Source organism: Vulpes lagopus, chromosome 11, assembly GCF_018345385.1.
Source record: "Vulpes lagopus strain Blue_001 chromosome 11, ASM1834538v1, whole genome shotgun sequence".
Classification (NCBI taxonomy): domain Eukaryota; kingdom Metazoa; phylum Chordata; class Mammalia; order Carnivora; family Canidae; genus Vulpes; species Vulpes lagopus.
This window is the reverse complement of record NC_054834.1, coordinates 84,309,755-84,336,043: the sequence shown is the minus strand read 5'-3', so window position 1 is coordinate 84,336,043 and position 26,289 is coordinate 84,309,755. Positions and strand designations below refer to the sequence as shown.

The following is a 26,289-nucleotide window of genomic DNA, read 5'->3' as shown; positions in this document are numbered from 1 at the left end:
CCAGGCAGAGGGAGAAGCAGGCTCCATGCAGGGAGCCCGATGCGGGACTCGATCCCGGGAGCAGGACCTGAGCCGGAGGGAGACACTCAGCCGCTGAGCCACCAGGAGTCCCCAATTTTGTTTTTATTTTTTTTCCCCCAATTTTGTTTTTAAATGCAGCCTCAGACTTCCAGCTCCCAGAATAGACCGGTGCTGCTACTAGTCAGGAGGACACCTCGGCATGAAAATGGGGGAAACGCAGGACTAGGCCCTCACAGGAGGCAAAGTGCAAACGCCGCGAAGAGGCCCCAGGTGACCCAGGTGACGGAGCGATGGGCGCACCCCCACGCCGCTGGGCGCCCTCTGGTCCCCGAGGTGCATTCAGAGCAGCCGCGGCCGTCGCCAGGGCCTGCGTCTACAGGTCACGCCACCCCAGCAGCGGGGCGCCGAGCATAGGGACAAGTGACACGCGGCAACACGAGGCACCGCCGTCCCGCCTTGGCACAGTCTGAAGAGGCAAAGCACACAGGGAGGCAGGGCGCCGCGGCCAGAGCGGCCAGAGCGCAAGACAGCGCCCGCGGCGCCTCCGGGGCCTCAGGCCCAGGGGAGCCCGGGGGAGCCCGGGGGAGCCCAGGGCTCACAGGCCCGGCCTTCCACGCGCACTCCCGTCCCCGCGTCCCCCTCAGACCCACCGCGGACAGCCGGCCGGGCCACAGCTCAACCCCCAGGAGCCACCCAAGCACAAGAACGTGAGCCTGACGCGTGGCTGAGGAGCCCCCTCACAAGGAGCGCCCCTCACACGGTGCCGGTGCCGGGGACGCAGTTCCGTCACCTCCGCCTCGGGCCCAGGGACGGCCTGGGCCGGGAAAGTGAGGAAGGTGGCAGGACCGTGAGCAAATGTGCCAGGCTGTCCCCCCCCCACTGCTGCTCCTCTGCCACCCTCCTCCAGGTAGGGGTCACCCCCCCACCTCAGGGGCCCGCAGCGACTGGAGGACAAACAAAGGAGGGGACCCGCACACACGGGGCAGCCAGGCACACGACCAGCCGCCACGCAGGACGCCCTTTGAGGGACAGACCAGCGCCCGGGTGGCTGATGGGTCCGACGCGGACACTCCACGAGCTCCCGTTTGCCAAACAGCTCCACGGTGTCGGTGCAGCTCGGCGACTCTCGGCAGCGCAGCACATGGGAAAGGACAGCCTGGCACGAAAACTGGGGCCGTGCGCTCGACGGAGGCGCAGGCGCCCGGGAAGGCCGCAGCGGAGCGGCTGGGCAGCAGAGGAGAGCGCCGCCGGGCGGGCCTGGCTCGGGGCTGGGTTCCCGCACGAGCGCGCCTCCGGGGAGCAACTTCCCTCTGAGAGGAGAGCGCACCCAGCAGCGGCTGCGGGAGGGCCACACGCAGTCCTCTCCCGCACACCAAGGCCTAGCGAGGCGCTCCCGTCTCCCAGCGCCGCAGCCCGACAGCACCTGGGTGCCTTCTTCTACCCAGAGGGGGGATTTTTGCCCTCCTAGCTCAAAACCCGAGGCCAGAGGGCACCTCAGGCTCCAGCAGCCGCAGACCCGAGGCCACAGTATTCAGAAACAAGCACGACTGTTCCACAGTCAGCCACACACTTGATCATCGGGCAAGACGCGGCTCAGGAATGCCAGCTCTGCCGCTGGGACGGCTGACCTCCGAGCTGACCCCAGACTCTAGCGAGGCTCGCTAGGAGAAAAGGGGCGGAAGGGAGGCAGGGGCAGTGGGCGCCCTGGCAGGAGGCAGTGCCTGTCCTCTGGCCAATGGAATCTGGAGATGAAGGTAAAAAAAGACCTGGCATGAGACAGAGACTCTAAAATCAATGTGAACACATGGCACTTTCTAGGACTCAAATTGGGGACAATTTCGTTCACTCGCAAATTCCTTAACAAGATGGCATTTTTCTAATTAAATTCCCTCGAAAGCATCAATCATCTGACGATCCTGAATAAATGTACTCAGCAAAACTGTCCTGTTCTCAGAGCAGGAGATTTGTCACAACAGATGTTCATTTTAAGAGAACCCAATTGACTCTCAATGATACGAACTTATTGAAAACATCAGATACGGTTCTTTGTAAAATGGATCATTTGCAGGCATCTTTGACATATTCACGTTCTGTGGGCAAAGGTCTCATTTATATAAACTGTCAACTTGCCAGAACACAGTCATTCGGTAAACAGGGCTGTCTGTAACATTTTATGGCAGACCAGGCACAGGATGACCAGCCGGTTTGAACAATGGATGGTTACTGCCCTCCCCCCACCTCCGCCCACAAAGCTTTAGTCCCTAAATTTAGAGACTTTGAGAGAAGGATGACAGGTCAGTGCACACAGAGGTTCCCACTTCCAGAAAGCAACCTTTTTTTTGTTTTCACTTAAAGGAATATAAAACTACTTTATTGTAAATACTGGTAAACAGTGGTCAATAAATAAACAATATACAGTTGGATAACATCCTGACTACAAAGTTATTGTTTTTCCTGGTTTCTGCTTAACCAGTAATTCAAATACTGAGAAGATTGAGCCTACGTGTTAGGAATGAGTTGGCGTGAAGAAAAAACATGCAGGTCAAGAATTTGGGTTATAGAAGTCTGTCCACCCATTTATTCCAGCAGGTGCTAAATTGCCAACATTTCTAACCACCTGGTTATGATTAGGTTTCCATGAACGAAGTCTTAGACACTCCACGAATCATGACCTTTTAATCAATACAGCACAAGGATTTTCAACTTTTTTTTTTTTAATTTTTATTTATTTATGATAGTCACACACAGAGAGAGAGAGAGGCAGAGACATAGGCAGAGGGAGAAGCAGGCTCCATGCACCGGGAGCCTGATGTGGGATTCGATCCCGGGTCTCCAGGATCGCGCCCTGGGCCAAAGGCAGGCGCCAAGCCGCTGCGCCACCCAGGGATCCCAGATTTTCAACTTCTTGAAAAGAAATAGTTCACTAGAAGGAACCTTTAAATGTCCACTTAACTAAGTTTTGCTTACCTAATTAAAGTACACCAAAACTTATCTAGTTTTGCCCTTTGGGTGGGAAGGTTGATGGTGGTGATTAAAATTTTCCTTTCAGGGATCTTGCAAATAAACTTGCATTTATATGACTGTAACTAGAGATATGGATTCTGATATGGCTGCTTTTAAGTTGTCCAATTTAAACTCTTTACATTATATTTAAATTGTCTAATTAATTACAAAATTTGAAAGGTTAAAGCTTCAGGAAAAATTTCAATGTAACTTTAAGTAATTTATCTCTTAAGTTGCTGAAAATGATAGCATCCCAGAAACATGGGCTTATCCATGGTTATAAAATGCTGCTTTTGTTTTGGTGAATGTTTCAAAAACAGCGAAAAGAAAACCATTTATGTATGTACTTTTAAAAGTACACACAAAAAGGCCCTAAATAAACAAAAAACCCAGAATGGTCCTTAGGCATATAGGAGTTAAAACACAAATTCTGACTGAGTAACAACTATGAAGATTTCCCCCAACATTTAAAAAAGGTGTTCTCTAATGCAGGGGGATAATGTGCCATGGTCTCATATATTCTTTTCTGATAAAGGAAACGACTACAGAAAGCTTTTGTTTGTTCAAAGTGACCAGTGCTATAGATGCAAAAAACCCCAACAACTCCCTCAATTCTACTTCAAACATATCAAACTTTTCATTAGAATGTTATTTCTTCACACTGATAAATCAAAAAACAAAGACCCAGATTTTATTTATAAACATATAAATATGTATATATTTATACATATATAAAATATATATATTCCATATATATATACATATATACATACACACACACACACACACACACACACACACACATATACACATAAAGCAACGCAAACAATTACTGAGCCTCATCTTCTGGACAAGAATGCCAAGTTAGTCTCTCTTCATAAAACACAATTACAATTTGAGGACACTTCCTATTTGCCTCTTTTGCCAGCCCCAAGTCTGCCTCATCTGAATCTTTCCATTTCATGAGAAACATGAATTCCCCACTGCCGTCTGTGGCACCAATTATTTGTTCAGGATCAAGACCTCAGGCAAAGCCTCTTGGTTGATCAGCAGCATCTCTTTTCTTCTTTGATATGCTATCATCAGATTTGCTGTCAGATAAAGATTTTCTTTTCGTACCATCTTTTTCTTTACTAGCTTTTTGAGAATTAAGAAGTGCAATTTAATTTTCTTCAGGTTCCCAAGTATTGTCAGCACCTGTAAACCCCTTCCACTTGAGCAAATACTCCACCTTCCCATTCACTACACGGCGGTCCAGTACTTTTTCCACCACAAATTCTTCAGGCTCCACCTCTTCTACTTTTTTACTTTTTCCATCCTGTTTCTTTCTCATTTTTTGCAATGTAGTTTTGTGGGAGGCCATTTTTTATTACAGACTTGAAAAGCTATCATTCACCGCCTCACAGCTGCTCGGGATCCCGGGTCTACGGTGTCTCCACAACCTTCTCATACATTCGTTACCCACAGGGTGCCCACGGGATGCCCATGCTGCCCCCCGGGCCAGAGCACGAGAGCACAGTGGGCTGTACCTGCAGAGGGGCAGTGCTGCCGCCGAACCGGCTGAGAGCAGACATGGACCAAGTGGCTGGTACACTTACGTTTATTGGTGCACTTGATTTACTGATATATTGGCTTTTCTACCTTTTATAGAAATGAGGCTAAGAGTAAAAAGACGAAAAAGTGCCAACATTAGTTAAGAGACAGCAAGATTCTCATAAATGCCCTCTAGTTGCAACCAAGATGGAAACCATGGCATGCGCCAGAGGCAGCCTGACCCTCAACTGGAGGCTCACTGGACAAGCCCCACTCAACTGTAAAGGAGGAGAACGCAAGTAGAGCGCGCATGGGAAATGCTGGAAAACGCTCAGCTATTTTATCTGAAAGGTAAACTGTAATTAGAAATTTTAGGATTCCTTAAAAACTTTTTGAGAATGGCAGCCCCTTTCCCTTGTTTCCCAACAACTGGCCGGTTATGACATTATGAGGGGGGCCTGCCCCACGTCCCCCCGCCCCCTGCATTTGGCCTTGCTGTCCTCGGAGTCTGGGCTGTGGACGGGCTGGTCCCCACGTCCTCTGCCTGCACGAAAGCAGCACTGCCTCAAACAAGAGCTAGGCAATGCCTCCTCCTCCACCTTCTAGGAATGCAGCTAAGATTTATGAAAGTCAAATCTCCCGGCCCTGCTTTTTGTCAGGCATTTGTTTCCATCATTGAGGAGGAGGGAGGGCTTCTGTTCAGAGAACTCCCCGGCAGCTATAAATTCTTCATCTCCACAGAGACCAGGTGGTTATTTGATCTAATCCTCAACAAGGTAAAGGGTAAAATGAAACACGATAAAGATTACTCTCACTGAAAAATATCACTGCATTGGGAGACGAAGCCCTGCCAAGCTTCTGGCACCTCCAGTCTTGAACAAAGCCCTGCCGGGTGGGCTCGGCAACCAGCACTGACCAAACGCTCCAGCGGCCTAAGTCGTTGCTGGGAACACCATCCTGGTCCTGCCCCTGCCCTAGTGTTCTCTGCTTGCCAGAAGTCCCCCCGGAGGGCCTGTGGCAGCTGGGGTGGAGGGGAGGGCATCTGTGTTACCAGGCAACAGGTGGCAACTGAACATCACACACACCGTTGCCGCCCCAGCACATGGTCCTGGCTCGCAGTGAGCTACCTATGGAGGTTAAAACAAGGCAGAAAGCAAATCTGAGGAGCCAGGATGCTCTTGACATGTCACGAGTTCTGTATAAAAACACTGCTGGTCCCCGTGCGAGGACTATCAGGAACCTCAAGTTGCCAAGGAATTCAATTAAGGAAACAAAATGTACAGTCACCACCACAAAACAGGACTTCACATGTAACCGAAATCCATTTCCATCCCTCATACCTGCAAAATAATTGCAAAGTAACTAAGATTCTATCACTTAAACATTCATTTCAATAATCTATCAAGACCCAAAGTACAACTAAGTGACATGAAATATTAACAATCAATTTCTCACAACCCTGGCGGCATATTGCATCTCTGAACACTTACAATTGCTGAGCTCTGGCTAAAATACTGTGGGTGAGAGTTTTTATTTCATCTTGACAATAATCCTTTGAATTAGAGGACTGTTAGGTCCATTTTATTAAGGTGAAGGAACCAGAGCCAATCAGTATCGGTCAGGAATTAAGCCCAAACAGTTGAATGAACCTGGGTCCACACTTTCAAATTAGGAAGACCCTGACATATTTTAATATCATACAATGACGCCTATAAAATGCTTCCTACACTGACACTTCATGGCCCTTCTAAATTCATAAATTCATTTAATACACAACATAATTTTTTAAATTTTATTTATTCATGAGAGACAGAGAGAAGCAGAGACACAGGCAGAGGGAGAAGCAGGCTCCATGCAGGGAGCCCGACATGGGACTCGATCCCAGGTCTCCAGGACCAGGCCCTGGGCTGAAGGCGGCGCTAAACCGCTGAGCCACCCAGGCTGCCCTATGCAACATAATTTTACGAAGTATCACTCATCCTAATTTTACAGAGAAGGAAAATAAGGCTCAGAGAAGTTCAACAGCTTGCCGAGGTCACACAGCCAGTGGAAGGCTAACCGCTAACTCCAATGCTGCTGCCTCCAGGAAGTCTCCTTTAAAAATATCCAATTAATCAAACAGACCATGAATGCTATGAATGTTGTTGTAGAGCAAGAGTGCCAGAAAGCACTTTTCTTCTCAGGAAGAATTGTTAAGCTTTCTCCCACAGACAATAAGAATAATCTACAATGACTGTGTTCCTTCCAAACTCTGGTCACATGGCATCCTAAGGCCAAAACAGCTCGATCTAGTAAACATTCAGGAATCCCGTGCTGTTCCCTTTGTCCTATTCCTGACTTTAGTTTTTTCTATTCTTTCATGTATTATTTCAAATAAGCCTCTTCAAATCCTTTGAGGAATAATGGGGACTATAAATAACAAATTCAATTTAAGAACAATTTCCTAAAACATGGACAACATAAATCACATTTCATACAGACTTTGTTCTAAAAAATCTATCAGAAGAACACAGCTTTTAACAGCTGTCACTTCTAAAGTATGCAGAGAATGCTCACATTTTGTGATAGATCCTCTTACACACCAAATTATTTCAGGCATGTATAATGTGTGGTTCTTCTCTCCTTAACGGGCTGGGAATGCGGGGAGGACAGTTATGTGCAGGACTCCATGCAGGGAGTCAGGGTTAAAGGGGGCATTTCCACAGAATTTTTTTTTCTCCTAAAGATTTTATTAAAAAAAAAAAAAGATTGTATTTTTTATTTGAGACAGAGAGTGACAGAAAGCATGAGCTAGGGGAGAAGCAGAGGGAGATGGAGAAGCAGGCCCATTGCTGAGCAGGGAGTCCTACTGGGGGCTCCATCCTAGGGCCCTGGGATCAGGACCTGAGCCGAAATCAAGAGCTGGACACTTAAACTGACTGAACCACCCAGGCTCCCTCCACAGAAACATTCTATACAAGTTCACGTTCAGCCTAGAAGGAAAGAAGGAAGGAAGGGATTCAAGTATTCCAGTAAGAATTTGAAAGAAACAGGGGCGCCTGGGTGGCTCAGCAGTTGAGCATCTGCCTTCAGCTCAGGGCATGATCCCTGGTCCTGGGATCAAGTCCCACATCGGGCTCCCTGTATGGAGCCTGCTTCTCCCTCTGCCTGTGTCTCTGCCTCTATCTCTCTGTGTCTCTCATGAATAAATAAATAAAATCTTATAAAAAAAAAGAATTTGAAAGAAACAACTATGATTTTTCTGTGGAAGTGCACATGAACCAAGGATAGTCCTTCTAGGAGTGAAAGAACAGGCAACAGTGTAGGTGAAGATGCTGTAAGCTACCTGAATGCAGATGAGTACAAGTTTTAATGCTGGAAGCAGGATTTTTTGTTTTTATAGAACAGTTTGGAACTACTCAAAAGAAGGGTGGACTCCACACCCAGCAAAAGCAACATTTTGCAAGTGGTGAACAGAATTCCGGCAAGTGGTCAAGCTACCAGTTCATTTGCACCTGAGATACACTCTGTGGGCTTTCATCACGCCCCAGGCCTTCCCCCCACCTGCGGGCACACCCAGGTCAGCTGATTTCTGTGTCCTGTCAGTGGAGAGGAATGGCTCTCCACAGCACGCTCATGCCAGGGGAAACCTTCTGCTAGAGCCAGAAGACGAAAGGGTAGAGACAAACTCGCCCCCTTAGTTCTTACCCTAAATCTCTCTCTACTTTAGGGCGACCTTCATGTCCACTTCCTTCCTGCCAGAGCCTGGGCTGGCCTCTCCTCCAGTGTCCTACATTACCCTGCTTTGTCCTTCCCCTTACAGGATCCTAGGTCATCCCACCCACCTCCTCTCCTATACCATCCAGGATCCTGGATTACCACCCTCATCCTGGGCTATCCCCTCCCCGCACCCACTAAGGTCCTGGGTTACCCCTCTGTCATGCTTTTAGGACAAAAACAATCAAGAATTTCTATCTTTGTTTGGACTGACAAAATCTGAATTTCCACTAATCTTATGCACTTCCTTAAACACTAGGAGAAAGGAATGCCTTGACAAGGATTTTCCCAGCAACAGCCCTGGTAGGAGTCTCAGGATCTCCAAAAACGGACTCTTGTAGGTGGTACAACAGCAAGTCACTTCACTTTTCTCGACAGGATACATTTAGAAAAAGTCCTTGACACTAATTCTCCACATGCCCCAATAAGCAATGGACAAACGCTTTTCCTTCCAGTCTCTCAGCTGAAAATCTGCTCTGAGATGTTCATACATACGCAAATGCCAAAATCAACCCACTAAGTTTAAATTTACTCTAAATTGGTACCAAGTAATAAGCCCTCCTCTCCCTAAAAAAATGTCAAGTAAAATTTGAATGAACAAAAGGTCATTTTTTAAACCAACAATAAGGCATCCTGTTCCCTGGGGTGTATGCACCTTATTTGGGGGCAGCCTTGAGTATAAGCTCAGCTGTCCGTGGCCTGGGGCCACCAGTGATTCAGAGCTCAAGGTCACCCCACCTCTGGGAGGGTGGGCAGAGCACAGAGCGGGAAATTAAAGCAGTTCCAGGGAGACAAGAGGGAAACTTGGAAAACATCGACGATGCAGTACAACTCATTACCCAGCTTCATGGTCCAGTAAGGGAAACAGGTGAGTAGCCCCTCCCCCTAAGCACACACCTCCCCCTCCCCAGCCCCTGCAGCTGACAGGGCTAGACCTGCAATTCAGGGTCCAGAGGCAGTCAGGCCCTACCCAGAATTCTGTCCAGAATTAAGAGAATAGGGAGCTGTGATTAGTACACATCCTGAACTGAACTGCCCCAACCTGCCAGGATAAAGGAGTGCCATGGAGCTGAATAATCTACTCCACGTACAGTAGAGGAGAGTCACATCTTAGAAAGGCAAATAAGGGGTTTTTAACAGTTTTGGCATTAAAAAGCCATAGTGTTTATAATGACTAAACTTCTTTAGAAAGTATTTACCAACTAAAGTATTTCACCAACTGAAACAGCAAGAGCAACAATACTTAAGATTTTATTTGAGAGAGAGATTAAATGAGAAAGAGAGAGATAGAGGATGTGTGCAAGAGAGACAATGCAAGAGGGAGCACAAGCAAGGGAAGGGCAGGGGGAGAAGCAGAGCAGGGAGCCTGATGTAAGACTCCATCCCAGGACTCCAGGGTCCTGTCCTGAGCCGAAGGTAGATCCTTAACCCAGTGAACCGCCCAGGTGCCCCGAGACAGCACTTTACAGGAAGGATTTCAGCCAGACTTCTTACTTCGCATGACAGGGCATCCCCTTGAAGAAATTAGGGGAGGGGAGCCCTGGGAGCAGTCAGCTGACAGGCACAACAGCATCCTGTCTGGGCATGAAGCCCAAGGCCTCAGCGAGAAAGCTGTAGGAAGGATTTCTGAGGGAACACCGGTGAGAGCACCCAGCACCCTTGGTGAGCAGTCCAGCTGGCGGTACATGGAGGAAGCCGCCACAGACACCATGGTGGGCTGGCGTGGGCCATTCTGTGTCTCAGCTATGCCCACACTATGTCTGGTAGCTAACAGCTGTGCTCCCAAAGATGCAAGCCAGCACCCAACTATGACCTCAGCACACGTGCAGCACGGTGACTGGGACCAGAGCTTCTAAGCCAGCCTGGAATCCAGCAGGACATGACCTGTGCGATGAGAGCCACAAAGAAACTGCAAGATCAGGGCCTTATGAGCAATAGACTCCTTACCTCTCCCACCCCAACAACAAAATTTCTCCCAAGTTATTCTGCAAGGTTACTGTCCCCTACCCTAAAAACTCTTTGCTTTTGCTTTCCTTAAACTCACTTGTTCACTCAGCTGACACTCAGTCACTTGTCACTCAGTCTGGTGACAAGCACCAGACTAGACTGGTGGCTAGTGGCTCCCAGGCTGGGGAGCAGAGTATATTTCCAACATCACAGAAAGTTCTGTTGGGCGACACTGGAATAAATAGGTGAGCTGTTCACATAGGTGAGCACAAGAGACAGGGAAATGTCTGCCCTCTTAAAGCCCACAACTGGGACGCCTTGGTGGCTCAGTGGTGGAGTGTCTGCCTTTGGCTCAGGTCTCGATCCCAGAGTCCTGGGATCAAGTCCCACATCGGGCTCCCTGCATGCAGCCTGCTTCTCCTTCTGCCTGTGTCTCTGCCTCTGTGTCTCTCATGAATAAAGATCTTAAAAAAAAAAAAAAAACACCCACAATTTTTGGGCCAAACAACGTTTGATGTTGATAAACAACATCAACAATCAAATTTATAAATAACTGCAAAGTGAACCAAAGGAATCAGGGGTCGAGATGGCACTGCTTCCAAGACAGGCACATTTGCACATAAAATGACAAAGGCTGAAATAGAAGGGCCTCTGTTTCCCTACAAAGAACATGAAATTCTGACCCAAAACCCAGACAGCAGGCTCATAGGCTTGAGAGTTGCCTGCAAACTTGGAAACACAGCTCCTCTGACAATTCGCAATAGTATGAGGTCACCAGTGAGGCATCTCTGATCACCTGAGTGGGCTAATTCACAACAAACACAGATACGGAAACAGTAATTCAGTTAGGCTGGGACTTCGTGGGAGCCAGCAATTACTTGTCATGGCTGAGGAATCCCTGAAACAGAGAGAACACAAGCATCTGATGGGCTCGTGTCATGTTCCAGGCTGCCCAGGAAGCTCAGGCCTGAGGTTGTCTGGCCATGTTTGTGGACATCATGGAGAGGAGGCTGGGCAGGGCTGTGGGTGGAGGGCACACCCCAAAGGCTCCCTCAGGGGCTCCGTGTTTTCTGACAGGTCCCCACCACCTCTCCACCTGAGGCAGGCGCTAAAGAGCCACCAGACTCAGAGCAGGTTTTCAAGGGCCAGACGCTAAACATCAACCAGATGCTGGTGAAAGGGAAACGTACGTAAATTCAGACTTCTGTTCTTAAATCCAGGAGACATACCCTGTAGGTTTTCTAAAAGCTGCAAGTTTGCTGCAATAAACCCCCAAATTAAACACTGTCACTATTTTAGATGAACATCTTTAAAATCTATTATACTTTCTTGTCTCTCTCAACCTAAGATAAGAACCATCCCCTTTTGTGGTAACATTTGATGATGCCAGGTCATCAGCAGGGAGACACTCGGGCACAGAAGGCACATGACTGTCCCTACTCCCACCTGCCCCGCGAGGACCGGCTTGAGTGACCAGGGACCTCCACAGGTCTACTGGTCCCTGGCTTCCTCCTCTCTGGCTGTCAGCTGTCATCACCTCCCACGGATGACCTGTGGCTTCTAATCAGCAACAGGCATGGAAACGACCCTTGTGCAAAACAAAGGAGATATGCAGGGCCTCTCCTGCCAGAAAAGTGGAGGAGGATTTTGTGCACAGATTTAGCTCCCCCACTTCTGGAATGCAGCTGAGAGAAGGGCAGGTAGCTGCCATCTGGAAGCAGGGTGGCATCTTTGCAGGGAGACAGGAGGGGAAGGTGAACCAAACACAGACCAAGGAGACCCTGCCTGGTTGTCCCAGCAGCGCGTATTTTAAAGCCAAGCAGTTCACAGCTAAATATCTACTGAACAGACCTGTATTAACTTCTACAAAGGTTCAAAAAGAAATACCGAACTGTGTTACTCTTCTTGAACCTTTGCCCTCTTCCCACCCCCCTGACAGGATCACTCAGGGGATCCTACCCTGAAGCTGTGTCTGGAGACAGAGAAGAACCATTCTAGACTGCTTTAGACGCAAAGCACCATTGATAATGCTCAGGAATGAGGACCAGACAAAACCAGGAAACAAAGCTATTGCTTTTACTTCCAGGAGTTCTCAGCAAACAGAAACAGTGCCTGCAGTGGGGCAGTCCACACGGGGACCCAGACCTCCTGGCTCAGCACGAAGTAGAGGCATGCACTCACCTGGCATGTGCCACACTGCCTGCCGTCCACAACACAGTATGGAAGTGGATGGACACTTCTGCCAAGCTATAGAGCAACCTGGGCTATTTAAACGGGTGGAGGAAAGGTTCCATGGAATCAAGGGCACTACTTAAATCCATACGCATTTCACCCAAGAATAATCAGATACCACTTGGGGTCCTGCCCTCTTCCCAGAACCAGAGCCCAAGCCACCTCTCCCCCAGGTACCACAAACTAGCTTTGAAAGCCACACAGGCGGTAGCAGCCCCAGAGCATCAGGAGGCTCTGAAGAGCAGGCCTGTACTCCCTGCTGGGAAACCAAGGTTGTTCCCAAGTGTGGCTTAGCTGATCAACTACACACGTTATCATCTGGCTTGTTAATTATTGAGAAGCATTTTGAAATACTTTTGCACAGGTAAGAAACTGAAGTCATACCCAAGTATACCCTGTTTTACTGTACTTGCTTTTGCACTTCACAGATACTGTGTTTTTTACAAATTGAAAGTTTGTGGCAACTTTGCTAGGAGGAGACTATTGTTGTCCGATAGCCGTTGCTTACTTTGTGTCTTTGTGTAACATTTTGGTAATTCTTGTAATTAAATTTTTTATTATTATATTTGTTATGGTGATCTGTGATCAGTGATTGTGACTCACTGAAAGCTTAGCTGATAGTTTCTTTTGTTTGCAAAATGTATTTTTTAATTGAGGTATATATGTATTTTAAAGACATAATGCTACTACCCACTTAGTAGGTTACAGTAGAGTGTGAAACATTTATAAATAGCCTGGGAAACCCAAAACTTCATTTTGACTCACTTTAGTGTATTATTTGCCTTATTGTGGTGGTCTGGAGCTGAAGCCACAACCTGAGGTATACCTGTACACTATGGAGACACACAGGACACAGCCTGGAAATGCCTTTTAACACTCTTGGTTACACCTATGAAACAACAACTCGTAACCTGAAGTCTTCTATTTTGAATCCTAATTCAGTCATATGGAAAATTTCAAAGCAGTATTGTCTGTATTAAGCTGACAAGTAACCAACTTAGATCTTCATTCCAATGTACTCACCCTCAGGCTTCCCTCCCACACCACAGTTAAGCACCCACATGGCACACCAGTGAAAAGGGATTTGGCAGCTTGTATTCAGGGTCTTCAGTGGGCCCCATACGCTGGGGTCCCACTCTCACTCTCCAAGGCCAGCTGAAGCCTCCCATGCCCAACACCTTCGTTTCATGTGAATACGAGGCTGGGAGTTCCCGCCCTGCTCAGACTGCGTTATTCATAGAAGACCAGGCCGGTTAAGATATGGAAGATTCCACAAAGCAGAAACTACCGTCTTATTTAGGTATTTCTCACTGAGATTTCGTCAGATGTTTCAGGAACTGCTGGTGTAATTCAAAAATGATTTTATGTGCTTTGAGGTAAGTTTTTACTATTCATCTGGGAAGTTTTAAAAGCTGTAAACTTCAAACGCCTTTTGATAAAATAACAATCGGACTACACGCATCCCAAGTCATTTTTTAAGACAATTTAGGCCAAAATGGAGGCTAAAACATCAAGAAAGCTGGCCCACACTATAAGCAGGGGAACCATAATTACCTGTTTCTCCCCACAGCGCGTCAGTGCCATTGACATCTATTTCGTGTTCCTTCTCCAGCCCCAGCAAGCACTGGACCACCTGTCAGGAGTGGCAAGGTGACTTAATGAGTTCTCAGAGCCATATGTGCTTATTATATCCCACATACCAAAGGAGAGAGGGTGTTGTTTTTGTAACCATGATTATCTTACGCCACACAAGGAGACAAAATATAATGAAAACTGTTTTCAAGCATAATTCATATGCTATTCACATTTTCACTTTGAGAAGAATTAAAAAAAAAAAAAAAAAACCCTCAGTGAATTTCAGCAACATTGTTCAGCATTACTAGGTACTCGGAATTCTAATGAATTCCACCATGACCCAAATATGCCAGCCTAATCAACAAAGGACGCGGGAGATCATACAAAGAGCAGTTTCTGCATAAAGCACCAGAAGATGGTGAATCCATTTTTTCACAAAGAAAACAAAGCAATAATACAGCTTTTCAATAAAATAAAATAAATGTTGCCCAGATGATTTTTCTACTGACAACATTCTTCTCTTCCTCCCTCGTCAGAAAGAGCTTCAGGTCACAGTATGAAGGCAGGAGCGTGGGCTCATGGGGAAAGGGCATCACGGGAGCCCCAGGCCAGTGCACACCCTGTGCCACAGCGCCAAAGGAGAGCACTGTCGTGTTCCATGCCCTTTGTGGTAGGCTGCATAACAGCCCCAAATATGTCCACACCCTCATCCTGGATCTCTGATGCTTACCTTATAGGACAAGAGGGAATCTGCAGATGTGATTATGAATCTTGAGAGGCTTCTCCTCAATCTCCTATACATCTGACAAAAATCACACTCCTCAAGAGAGACCAGGAGGAACCAAGGTCAGAGGAAGAAGATGGGATGACGGAGGCATAGGTTAAAGGGTCATACATTAAATGCAGAAGAAGGGGCCACTAGATAAGGAATACAAGGCTTCTAGAAGCACTAAAGAAGGAAAGTTCTCCTCTAGATCCTCCAGAAGGAACACTGGCTTCCTGATACCTGAATTTCAGCCTTCTGACCTCAGAACTGTAAGAGAATGGGTGTGCATTATTTGAAGCCACTGGGGTTTGTGGTCACTTGTTACCACCGCATGAGTGCACAAATACACCCTCCAAGTCTTCTGGAGAACAAGCCCTGCCCTCTTCCAGGAGATGGTTACTGGCCCCACGGAGGCTGCTTCTACACAGACTTTCTCCCAGCTGGCTTTGGAACAAACTGAGTATAACACGAGACAAATGTCACATCTATATGTGGCATTTGCTGTCCTCCCGATGAGGGTTTTTCATACTCTGTGTTCCCACACAGATTTAGGGAGCACTTTAAAAAAGAAAAAACATCTTCAATTGCTGATTTGGGTATTTAACACGCTCTCTGTGCATCTACGTATATGGGTATTTAAAAAACACATTTATAGCTTTATTTTAAAGGAATAATAAACCCATTACCTAGCAACATTTAACCTATTGCTATGAAATATGCATTTTTTAAATGAAGTGACTACTTTTTCCAAAACTAAGATATATAGGTAAGCTGGCTGGCATTGTTTCATATTTTTGTAAATCTCTTTTACATCAGCCTTAAGGGAAGACTGCTGTATTCTCCTTTATTTCTGTACTTGTTGCAATATATAGTGTTGGCTTAAATACTGTATATGTGTACCTTTAATGTTTTAAATGCCAAAATTAAGCCAGCTTTCAATGCATCATGTGCATGCACAGGTGTGCACATGGGTGTGTGTGCACCCACATCCGCATGTCTGCCCTTAAGTGCCAGTCAGCCAGCTAGCTAGCTGGCTTTGCACCCAAATTCGCGATAAATCATTGTGGGTAGAACCTTAATACTGGCAACTCTAATTGCTTGAGCATAATCCAGAATGAGAAACAGGTGGAAGAGAACAGGTAAAATGTTATTAGATCCCCAGACACAGGGGTCAGGAGATGACAATTAAATCCTCAAAACTCAGAAGTTCCAGCACCTACCAAAAATAAGTGTTCTGTTTAACTACTACATGAGGCTTTCCTTCGGTGCGGGAACTGTGAATGACAAGCATTCTTACACACTACCAGAACTTTGAAGTCCTATTTTTAAAAATGCTTCAAATACTCAAGAACAATTTTAGAACTAGTGCTCCATGTGATTATTTTTTTAAAGATCACAAGGACAAAAGAATGAATCAAAGAGAAAAAAGCGGAAGACAGCCACACTGGAGGGTAAATGTAGGACAGAAGAGGAACTGGGATACTGGCAAGAGCAGGCAAAGAACATTAGGAGGCCCCCCACCCTCATGTGTGAGCGCGCACACGCACCAAGACCCTGGCGTCCGAGCTCCCTCCAGGAAGGGTGGCACACTAACAGAAGGTCTCGACACACGGTCACACTAACTGCTTTTTCCTGAGATCCTCATTTTCTTTCATTCCTTATGTGCATCACAGGCTGGCAACTAAGGTGACCGGAAGCAGTGCCAGACCCACTGAGCCATGGCTTTCAATTCCACCAGGAAGGACCTCATGGCGTGACTCACCGAGCTGTGGCCCATGCTGGCGGCCGCCGTCAGTGCCTGCTGCAGGGCCTGGCTCTTCCTCAGCGCACCCGGCTGCGGAGGGCCTGCCGACCACTCACAGGTCAGCAGGTACCGGAGGATGTCGACGTGCCCCCTCAGTGCGCTGTGCACCAGCGCACACTGGCCTTTCTTATCCAAGTGGTCCACCTGGCAGGCAGGTAAAGGTCAGGGTTTAGTATCACCCCTCCATGGAGAACCCGGGTGCACCCCAAATGAAGTGCACAAACTCCAGCCCACTGCAGATGCTTGTGGGGTTCGCCTTCCGATGCAACTTGCTCTAGAGCACTGAATCTCCATTTGAATGACTTCCTTGTAGTAAATGGACCCCAGGCCACCAGGACCCTGTGTAGATCTACTGTCACAGGGCACCCTCAATTCTTGTCTCTCCAGCAAATGACTTAGAGCTCCAAGTTCTCCGGAAGACATGGGTGTGGACACAGATCAAAATCTCAGCCAAAAACCTCTGCTTCCCAACGTTGGTTGCATGAGCAAGCAGTCTCTAATTAAATCTGCTGTGGCAAGCTAGGATTTGGGGGAATAAAGCAGTTCTGGTCACTGAACCGGGGGAACCAGCAAAGGCAGGGATCTGGAAACTCTAGCTATGAACAAGGAAGAGCAGGGAGGGACCCTAAGGGCTATCTAATTGGGGAGGGAGGCCACACACAGGCAGATGACCTGGGATATGTTAGCACAAGACTTGGGGCCTCAAAGCCAGGAAGGCCAGCTAGCCACAGTTAGTGTCTAAGTGCTGCTTACCTCCTACAGGTCCAAGAGGCAGCAGAGGATGTGTCATTCCCTGTCTAATCCCAGGAATACTGGACTGGAAGAGGAACCCAGAGTCCATCCTCACCCACCTGCAAATTCTGGAGATGCTCTGCACCCCCACCCAAAAGTTTTGCAGGAGCCACCTACATGACACCCAGCCTCCTCCCACAGAGCTTTCAGCTGCGATGGGAGAGGGCCTGCCAGCCTTGAATAAAGCTCAGCGAAAAAGGGATTATAAGGGAAAGGAGGGAAACTGAGTGGGGAAAAATTAGAGAGGAAGACAAACCAAGAGACTCCTAACTGGGAAACAAAGGGCTGCAGAAGGTGAGGTGGGTAGGGGGTTGGGGTAACTGGGCATTAAGGAGGGCACTTAAGGGCACCTGGGTGGCTCAGTGGTTGAGCATCTGCCTTTGGCTCAGGTCATGATCCCAGGTCTTAGGAGTCCCGCATCGGGTTCCCTACATGGAGCCTGCATCTCCCTTTGCCTGTGTCTGCCTCTCTCTCTGTGTCTCTCACAAATAAATAAAGGAAATCTTAAAACAAAAAAAAAATTTTTTAAAAAGGGCACTTGATGGGACGAGCATTGTGTGTTATATACTATATGTTGGCAAACTGAATTTAAATAGAAAACATTTTTAAGATCTTAAAAAAAAAAAAAAAAAAGCTAAGCCACAATTTAGATGGAGTAATGAAGGCACAGAGTCCTGCACGAATGCACTCACTGGGAAGGCTTAATTGCAACACTCTCCTTCCGTGAGCTAAAGTTCATTCGTCCCAAATGTTGTGTTTTTGAGGGGAAAGCAAAAAGGCTCCCATAGTTACAATTCTAATTAATGTATTTTTGTTGAAATATCCTAAATTAATGATAAAGACATAGGATAAAGGATAAGACATAGGATAAAGATAAATATTGTAATTAATGATAAAGACAAACACCAGCAATTTATTTCTATTGTTATTCAAAAGCACATCCCCTCTCTTCCAATGAAATGCTTATAGCAAACCTGAAGAGTTTACCAGGAGCTGGGTACTGTTCTCATTTAATCTCTTAACCTTACTGGTCCTACAGGAACTTGTTTAATGACACAGTTACATTTATTTAGCGCTCGGTCACACAGCTGCCCTGTGCTAGAGACCATCGTCCTGCTCATTTTACAGAGGAGGAGCCTGAGGCACACAGGCTCCGAGCTGCACCTACACCCTGGGGCAGGGAGAAGGGAGGACTCTGGGCTGTCCAGCTCCCGCAGGCCGGAGCTCCAGCAGGCCCAAGCACACGGCTTCTGAGAGCCACAGAGTTCACTGTACTGTTTAAGAGACATGAAATGAAATGGAATAGGCTGAAGAGAGGAAAGAACATGAAACACCTAAAATCTTTTCAACCAATCCAGCCCTGTGTTAAAATCTGTGGCTGAGCTCTAGGTCACCCTTTCCAGGCTTTTGAAAGGATGACCCCCACTCCCGCCGCCTGTGGCCAGGGGTGTCCTTGGTGGTCTGCTTCCCCTTGGGCAGTACAAGCAGAGTTAAGAGCTTATGAGCAAAACACATGACCCCCTCTCGCCCCAAGGCTGCACCGAGCACCAACATCAGGCAATGGCTGGCACACGCAGCTCACCCTTTCTGCTGATGTGGCAATTTCTACTTGTTGCAATTCGACAAAGCAGAGAGGCTGGCCCCCTGATGGATAATTCTGGCAAGGCCAAGACGATCTCCCCCTACCCACCCCCGTCCCCACTCACTAGGGAATGCCACTGGCTTACCCTGGCCCCCTTCTTGGCCAGCAGACACACTAGCTTCATATGGCCAGCAGCTGCAGCATAGCAGAGGGCAGTCATGCCATTCTCGGACATTCCCTCCAGGCAGGCGCCGAATTCCAGGAGCAGAGTGACCACTTCCTCATGGCCGAGGTGAGACTGGACGCACAGGATCGGGGCATTATTTAACACTTCCGTCCTGTAGTTCACGTTGGCCCCTCCCAAAATCAGGAGACGGCTCACCTGTTGGATGATGTCCCCCCAACAAGATTAATTTCTCACGTCAACATCAGTCACAACAGCATTTGTGGAGAGAGACGGCATCCTTACTTTAGACCAGGGGTTCTCAAACTAGAGTGTGCAACAGTACAGCCTGGGAAGGTACTGAGGACGCACATTCCTGGTGGTGGAAATCTAAAATGGTAGCTGCTGTGGAAACCCAGGCGGAGCTTCCTCAAGATCTAGCAATCCTGCCCCTGGGAATATATATCCAATGGAAATGAAATCAGGATCTCAAAGAGATCTCTGTACCCCCATGTTCATGGCAGCACTATTCACAACAGCCAAGAGGTGGAAGCCAACTAACATGTCTGTGGACTCATGAATGGAGGAACAGAAGGGGTGCGTCCATGCAATGGAGTATCATCCAGCCCTTATGAGGAAGGCACTCCCATCCCGTGCTGCACCTTGGATAAACCTTGAGGCCGTGATGCTAAGTAAAAACATCCAGTCACAAAAAGACAAACACTGTTGGACACTCCTTACATGGGGGTACCTAGAGAAGTCAAATTTAGAGAGAGAAAAGTAGAATGGGGGTTTACCAGGGAATGAAGGGAAAGAAGTGAGTTGTTTAAGGAGGGCAGTGTTTTAGTTTTATGTGATGAAAAAGTTCTGGAGATCTATTGCACAATAATATGAGTATATGTAACACTACTAAATTCTGCTCTTAAAAACAGTTAGGATGGTAAATTTTATGGGTTTTTTTGACCAAGATTAAAAATAAAAAACCCCACAAAAACCTTTTCTTTAAAAAAGACACTGAAAATGCACATCCTCAGGCCCCACTCCTAGAGATTTCAGATTCAGTAGGCCTGGAGTAGGGCCTGAGACTAGGCGATTTAATGAGTTCCCAGATGATATGGATGCTGTTTGGTGAGCAGACCACACTCTGAAAACTCACTGTTTAAATAAAAATAGAAAATTCACTTTTCTGGCAATTAATCAATCATCATAGAATTTAAAAAATTTTAAATTTAAATTAAATAAAAATTAAATTAAATTTAAAAATAAAAATTAAATAATTTAACAGTAATGCCCAAAGTAAACGCAAATACTCTTTTCTTTACAAGGAAGAGTTCCCGAAAGAAAAACAGAACATGTTAAAATGTTCATTGGACTGTCAGCAGCACAAGACTCCCAGAAAAATAACCTGCTTTTTCTGATCACTACATCTACCACCCAATGACCCTGCTGCGTTTTTCCAAAAACTACACAATCTCTCTGTGCTTCAGTTGCTTCCTAAGGAAACAACAGTGTGCCATCCCATTCCACCTAATAGGTACTCTGCTAATAATGTTGGAAGGTGCACTTTTAGTATTTGCTTGCTGAATTCCTCACAAGACTTTCCCTGGAAGGTTGTGCTTAGAGGCAGAGCTTTCCAAAAGACAACTGTCGTCAACTCATACTTTATATGCTTCTTGGGAAAAATATTTCCTTTGTTGGTGTAATGTTGCTGGTATTTTTATCACTTAACCCCCGTCGGTTGATGGCTCTTCCCCTGGCCCACAGTTCTTAACCCTGCTGCACACTGAAACCACCTGGGAGCTTCAAAGTTTCCAATGCTGGTGGCCCACCCTTGGAGATTCTGACTTGGCCATGGCTGCCAAAGGCTCCCAAGGGATTCCAGTTGGCAGCCACGGCTGTAAACACATCAGGTGATAAATGCAAAGCTGAGGCTTGCTCTGAGCCTGGCACCCTTCCGCTGTGTGACTTGGGGCACACTGCCAACTGCCTCCAGCCTCAGTGTCTTCATCTGAAAAACGGACCAAAGTGTTTCACCTCTTGGAGTTGCTGTGAAAATTTAAAAAAGAACATGCCTGGGTAGCCCCGGTGGCTCCACAGTTTAGGGCTGCCTTCAGCCCAGGGCCTGACCCTGGAGACCCAGGATCGAGTCCCACATCGGGCTCCCTGCATGGAGCCTGCTTCTCCCTCTGCCTGTGTCCGTCCCTCCCTCCCTCCCTCCCCTCCCTCTCTTTGTCTCTCATGAATAAATAAATAAAATCTTTAAAAAAAAAAAAAAAAACATGCCTCACACACCTATAGCCCTTAGCACAGCCCTCAGCATCCTGTAAGTGCTAAACAAATATTAATTGCTATTGTCGGTCACCTTTCGCAGACTCTGTAGGAGCTACAAACCCTTGGTCCCTGATCCCTGGAAGGCATAGAAGGGAGCTCTATCCCAGGTGCCTGGCAACCCAGAGGTACCTCCTGCGGTCACTAGCCCAGAGCAGCAGGGAAATCTCCTGCTTATTTGAGGGGAGATGTAGGCAGCTTCTGTTAAGAGCCACGAAAGGCACATCCAGAAGTTCTCAGGTGCCTACAGCAGAGTCTCAGTTCCCTGAAAGTAGGCAAAACCTAATAAAAACTCACTCGGCCATTGTTAAAAAGAAAACCACGTCAAAGGGGTGTACCGTTGGCCAAGCCACATCCCAAACCGGGGCTTTCATACCTAACGTGGTTGCAGTTTCAACCTCCTCCACAAATGTCTTAACCTGTATATCTGAAACTTTCCGATGAGTACCACTGAGGTAATCTTCCCATGGGCCTTCTCTATCCGCCAGAGGAAGAGGAGGAAACCTGCAGAGGGCCCCTGCCCTTTCTCCTAAGGGAAGGTGACCTTGCCTGGAACAGTCTCGTCTTTACTTTGGCTGTAACTTTCTTCCCTCACTCTCCTTCCTATGAACACCTTGCATTTTGTACAAGATGCCCCTCTCCCTCTACGTGCAGGTGGGATGCTGCCCGAGTCATGAATCCCTCAATAAAGCCAATTACATCTTCAAATGTACTCAGTTGAATTTTGTTTTTTAATATCATGCAATAGATGCCAAATGTTCTTCCACAAGTGGTAACATCTTGAGGTTTCTGATCACTACGAGACAGGCTCTTCTGGTGCTTGCAGTCTGACAGGTGGGAAAACAGAGACTCAGAGGGGTAAGGCACAGGTCAGCTCTGTGCACAAAGCTAATTAAGGTCCAGCAGCTCCAGCAGCTCCAGCTAAGGTTACTCTGCATTCAAGGAAGGGGTTTAATGGTTCATCCTACACATTTATTCCTTACCACATAGAAATTTCCTGATCATCACCACATAAGCTCTCCCTGGATAACATCTGGAAATGGCAATATTGCCTATAAACTTCTGGTTTAACAAATGCAAGAAAATAAAAAAGGGGGTTGGGAGAGACAGGCAAAGCCAATGAGATCATGGAAAATAGAGGTGGCATCGGAGCCTCAGTTTTTCAAGTACTCCACAAGCTCACAACAACACAACTGTTTTACACCTGTCTTGCCTAATTGTCATGCAGAATATGACTGGATCCTTTCCTTCAAGGGAAGTCAGGCCAAAGTCCCTGCCTCATTCCTGTTTCCTCTTCCCTACCTCTGCCTTGCCTGGAAAAATCACAGCCTGAATTTTCCCAGTCCACAGCCTTGGGAAGCCCTTGGCTGGCTGCCACTCATATGTGACCATGTGAGCAAAACCACCCGCTGGGTGAGAGCCTAGAGGCACAGGTGGCCTGGACCTCAGTGGGCTGGCATGACCCTGGCCTGGTGAGGGGAGACTATATTGCTAGAAATCACTGGCATGCCAGTAAAATTAAAATTCATCTACTAAGTAATCATTCTGGTGCAAGTCACTTTAATTTACCAAAGTGGCAAACTGCAATTATTGCACAAAATGACATTCATTCCTGTATGACAACATTTAATAGTCTCTAAAAAAAGTTCCTTAATTGCATGCATAATTTTAAATTACTGTAATTTGTTCAAGATTCTGTGAAAACCCTTTTCTTTTTCCTTGAAAGTTAAAAGAAATGGAAGGATAATGGAAAGCCTTAAAATTCTATAACCAAGTTATAAATTTGGGCATCGTGTGGATGTAGGTGACACTGGAGTTGTATAAAACAAAGATAAATAACTCTTAAATTTGTGAGTATGTTGAAAAGGAAAGGTTTAAATTTGTGAGTATGTTGAAAAGGAAAGGTTTAAATTTGTGAGTATGTTGAAAAGGAACCTATCTCAGGAGGGTCAAGCTCATTACATTCTTACGCTGTACCTTTCAGTTTACTGCCTTAAAAACTCATACTCAACAGGGTATGACACTTCCCATTGACTTTTCTCCACATTAAGAGTAACTTCTCCTGTGCCTGTAATTCATTCAGGTAGTGAAACCAGATGTTGCCATTTTTACTATTTTTCTTCCTCATCATTACAGAATTTTACCAATTACGGAGAAGCCAAAAGATATACTTTTAGCTGAAATGAAAGATGAAACAATGTTATCACAGTAACCTCAACTCTCATTTCTATAAAATTGAAGTAAAACAAAAATTCTTAATATGACTTCTTCACCGCGTGAAATCTAAATTCAGCCATGTTCTCCACCTTTCCTTGCTCCCAGGAGGAAGACTCCCTGTGATCAGTAAGAGCTAGCTCTCCTGAACTACAGGAACCAGCGTCCCTATCCAACGACATGGCAAACCATTCACGTGGATTCCGTCGGCCAGTCCGGGAAGTGAGGGAGCGGGGCAGGGCACCCGGTGCCCGTGAGCAGCTCTCCAGGGTGCTTCGCTGTCAGGTGCCCAGCCAAGAGGGGAGTCAGGTGGAAATCCAAGGTGCCCTCTGCTCATCAAGCCTGGAGCCCTAACGGGGCTGAGTCTGCCTGCACCAGGCACTGCTTCTATCTTGGCAAAGCCCCAGCTTGTGTCCATCTGGGTACGGTGGCCTTTCTCTGACCAACACCGAGCTGCCGCACAGAGCATCCAGGCTCCAGCAGAGCAATGCCACATCCTGCACCTGGGCTCCTCAGTCTGCTCATTCTACCCTCTCCAGGCACCAGGAAGGCAGACGAGGGAGAAAGAGGGCACAACTCTATCTACCCACGAAGCATTCTGCAAGATCCACACTCCCAGATGCACAGCTGGGTGCTGGTGCTGGGGGCGGGATATGCGCGGACAGTAGGGGTGGGGGAGAAGCGTCCCCGGGACACTCTTCCCGTGCCCTTCCCCACCGACTTACTATACTCACCCTTCATGCTACTGAGCGGGGGAAAGGAATGACTGTGTTCACAGAGGTGTTTGAAGGGGAGGACCTGGCTCCCTGGGAAAGCACTTCGGAGGTTCTGTGTGCAGCACGGCATGTCAGGGCCTGGGGCTGAACGGCCAGGAGCCTGGCTGCCATGTCAAGTGGGAGACATTCATGATCTTTCTACTTCGTATTAGACAAGATGGCTCTAAGCTGCTGTAATGCACACCAGTCATCCCCACACTGGTTTTGGGAATTAGCCCTTCCTTGTTGCCCAGACACTTGGCCTTCACATGTTTTAGGTTCTTAGATACGGTTAAAGGAGGAAGGAAATCTACTCTACAAAGCACAGCAGAGTAGTGTGACAGTCAGCCACTGATCAAAAGTGAGGACGCTCTTGCCCAACAGCGGGCCAAATGCTGCTACATGCTGCGTGGTCACAAATACACATCTACACGTGACTCTTAGCAATAGTGTTTTCTCTGTGTACCTATTGCTTCACTGTCGCTCATCAAGCTTAATTTCCTATGAACCATAAAGAGACAGTCCAGATTAGAAACCCAGGATGCTTAAAAAATATATATTTTCCCTGGAAATCTCCCTTTGACCTTTGGTTTCCTTTGTGCATTGCTTCCTGATCACATCCGCTCTGAAAGAGTCATCACGTGCTCACACGGCAGACCACATTTTCCTGCCCAAGCAAAAGCTAAACTTCTAGAAGAGAACCAGTAATGGGGCACTCAAAGCCCGTGAGATTTAGACCAGGGAAAAAGCAGTATTTGGAGCTCTACCAGCCCCTCGGGCCACCCCCTGGGGAGGGCAGAGGGAGGCAGGACTGCTGGAGGGATGTGGGCGGGGGTGGAGGGCTCTGGCTCTCCGTGCAGGGGCTCGCTCACCTTCACGTTGGGAGTGTAGAGGTTCCTGAGAGAAGCGAGGGCAGCAGACAGCCCCTCGGTACTGTACCCGATCCACAGGGCTTGGAGGTGGCTCGAAGAGATTCCCGTCTTCTTACTGAGGCCCTGGAAGCAATACGAGACAAATGGGCGTCATCATCTCCTTTCTAGGGTGCATCAGGCTGCAAGGGGTCCCCCTGGGAGGGTGCAGCCAGGCACTAACGGAGGGCAAAGGCTGTGGCCCAAGGACACTGGACCTAGGAGCCTGACTTCCCTCTGTAAAACCAGCAGTCAAGAAATGAGCCTGCCTTTGCTACATACACTACATCTGAGGAAAGAGATGGCAATGAGGAGAATGTTTCTTGTATAGAAGTTCCACAATCAAATAAAGGAAGAACAAACATTGGAATATCACCATCCTATAACCTTCCATGAAGAGTCCAGTAGTTACTGGTAAAAAGTCGCTAAGAGAAGCAAGCACAAATTTATACCTCCTGATCTTAGAGTTTAAACTCTAAAGTAATTGTGACACTCTGCCCACCAAAAAAAAAAAAAAAGAGAGAGAGAGAGAGAGAGAGAGAGAGCGCATGCGCAACAATCAATTCTGAACCTGATTAAGCCTCTAGATAGAACTACTACCTGATAGGAAATCCAGAGCAAAGAGAAACATGCTAAACTAGTCCATGAGAAATAAGGACATGATGAGAAAATCCAGGGTGTGTGATACTCCACAGGTGATACAGCTCAGGCTCCTCACCAACCAAATGACCAAGAAACAAAGGGGAATGAATGAAATGGAATCTTGACGTGAAAACGAACTTTTTAAGAGATTCAAAGGAGGAAAAACAAATGGGGTTCCTGGAAAGCTCTGGGAGGGCTGAGAGAGCTGTTAGAAATCTCCAAAACCAAAAACCTTCAAAATGATAATGAAAGCCTTCCTCGCATGGTG

General features: G+C 47.1%; 1 protein-coding gene and 1 pseudogene across 7 annotated transcripts in view; both read right to left on the bottom strand.

Annotated features, from left to right (window-relative positions):
• TANC1 (tetratricopeptide repeat, ankyrin repeat and coiled-coil containing 1) overlaps positions 1–26,289 on the bottom strand; it is a 229,345-nt gene that overhangs the window by 16,148 nt on the left and 186,908 nt on the right. For all 7 annotated transcript variants that reach the window (XM_041721675.1, XM_041721670.1, XM_041721674.1 and 4 more), the window contains 4 exons: positions 25,344–25,466; positions 19,157–19,393; positions 16,596–16,781; positions 14,047–14,125 (listed from right to left, as the gene is read on the bottom strand). In XM_041721675.1, coding sequence (XP_041577609.1) covers positions 14,047–14,125; positions 16,596–16,781; positions 19,157–19,393; positions 25,344–25,466 — 625 coding nt within the window. The remainder of the gene's footprint in view (positions 1–14,046; positions 14,126–16,595; positions 16,782–19,156; positions 19,394–25,343; positions 25,467–26,289) is intronic.
• LOC121471231 lies at positions 3,845–6,203 on the bottom strand (annotated as a pseudogene).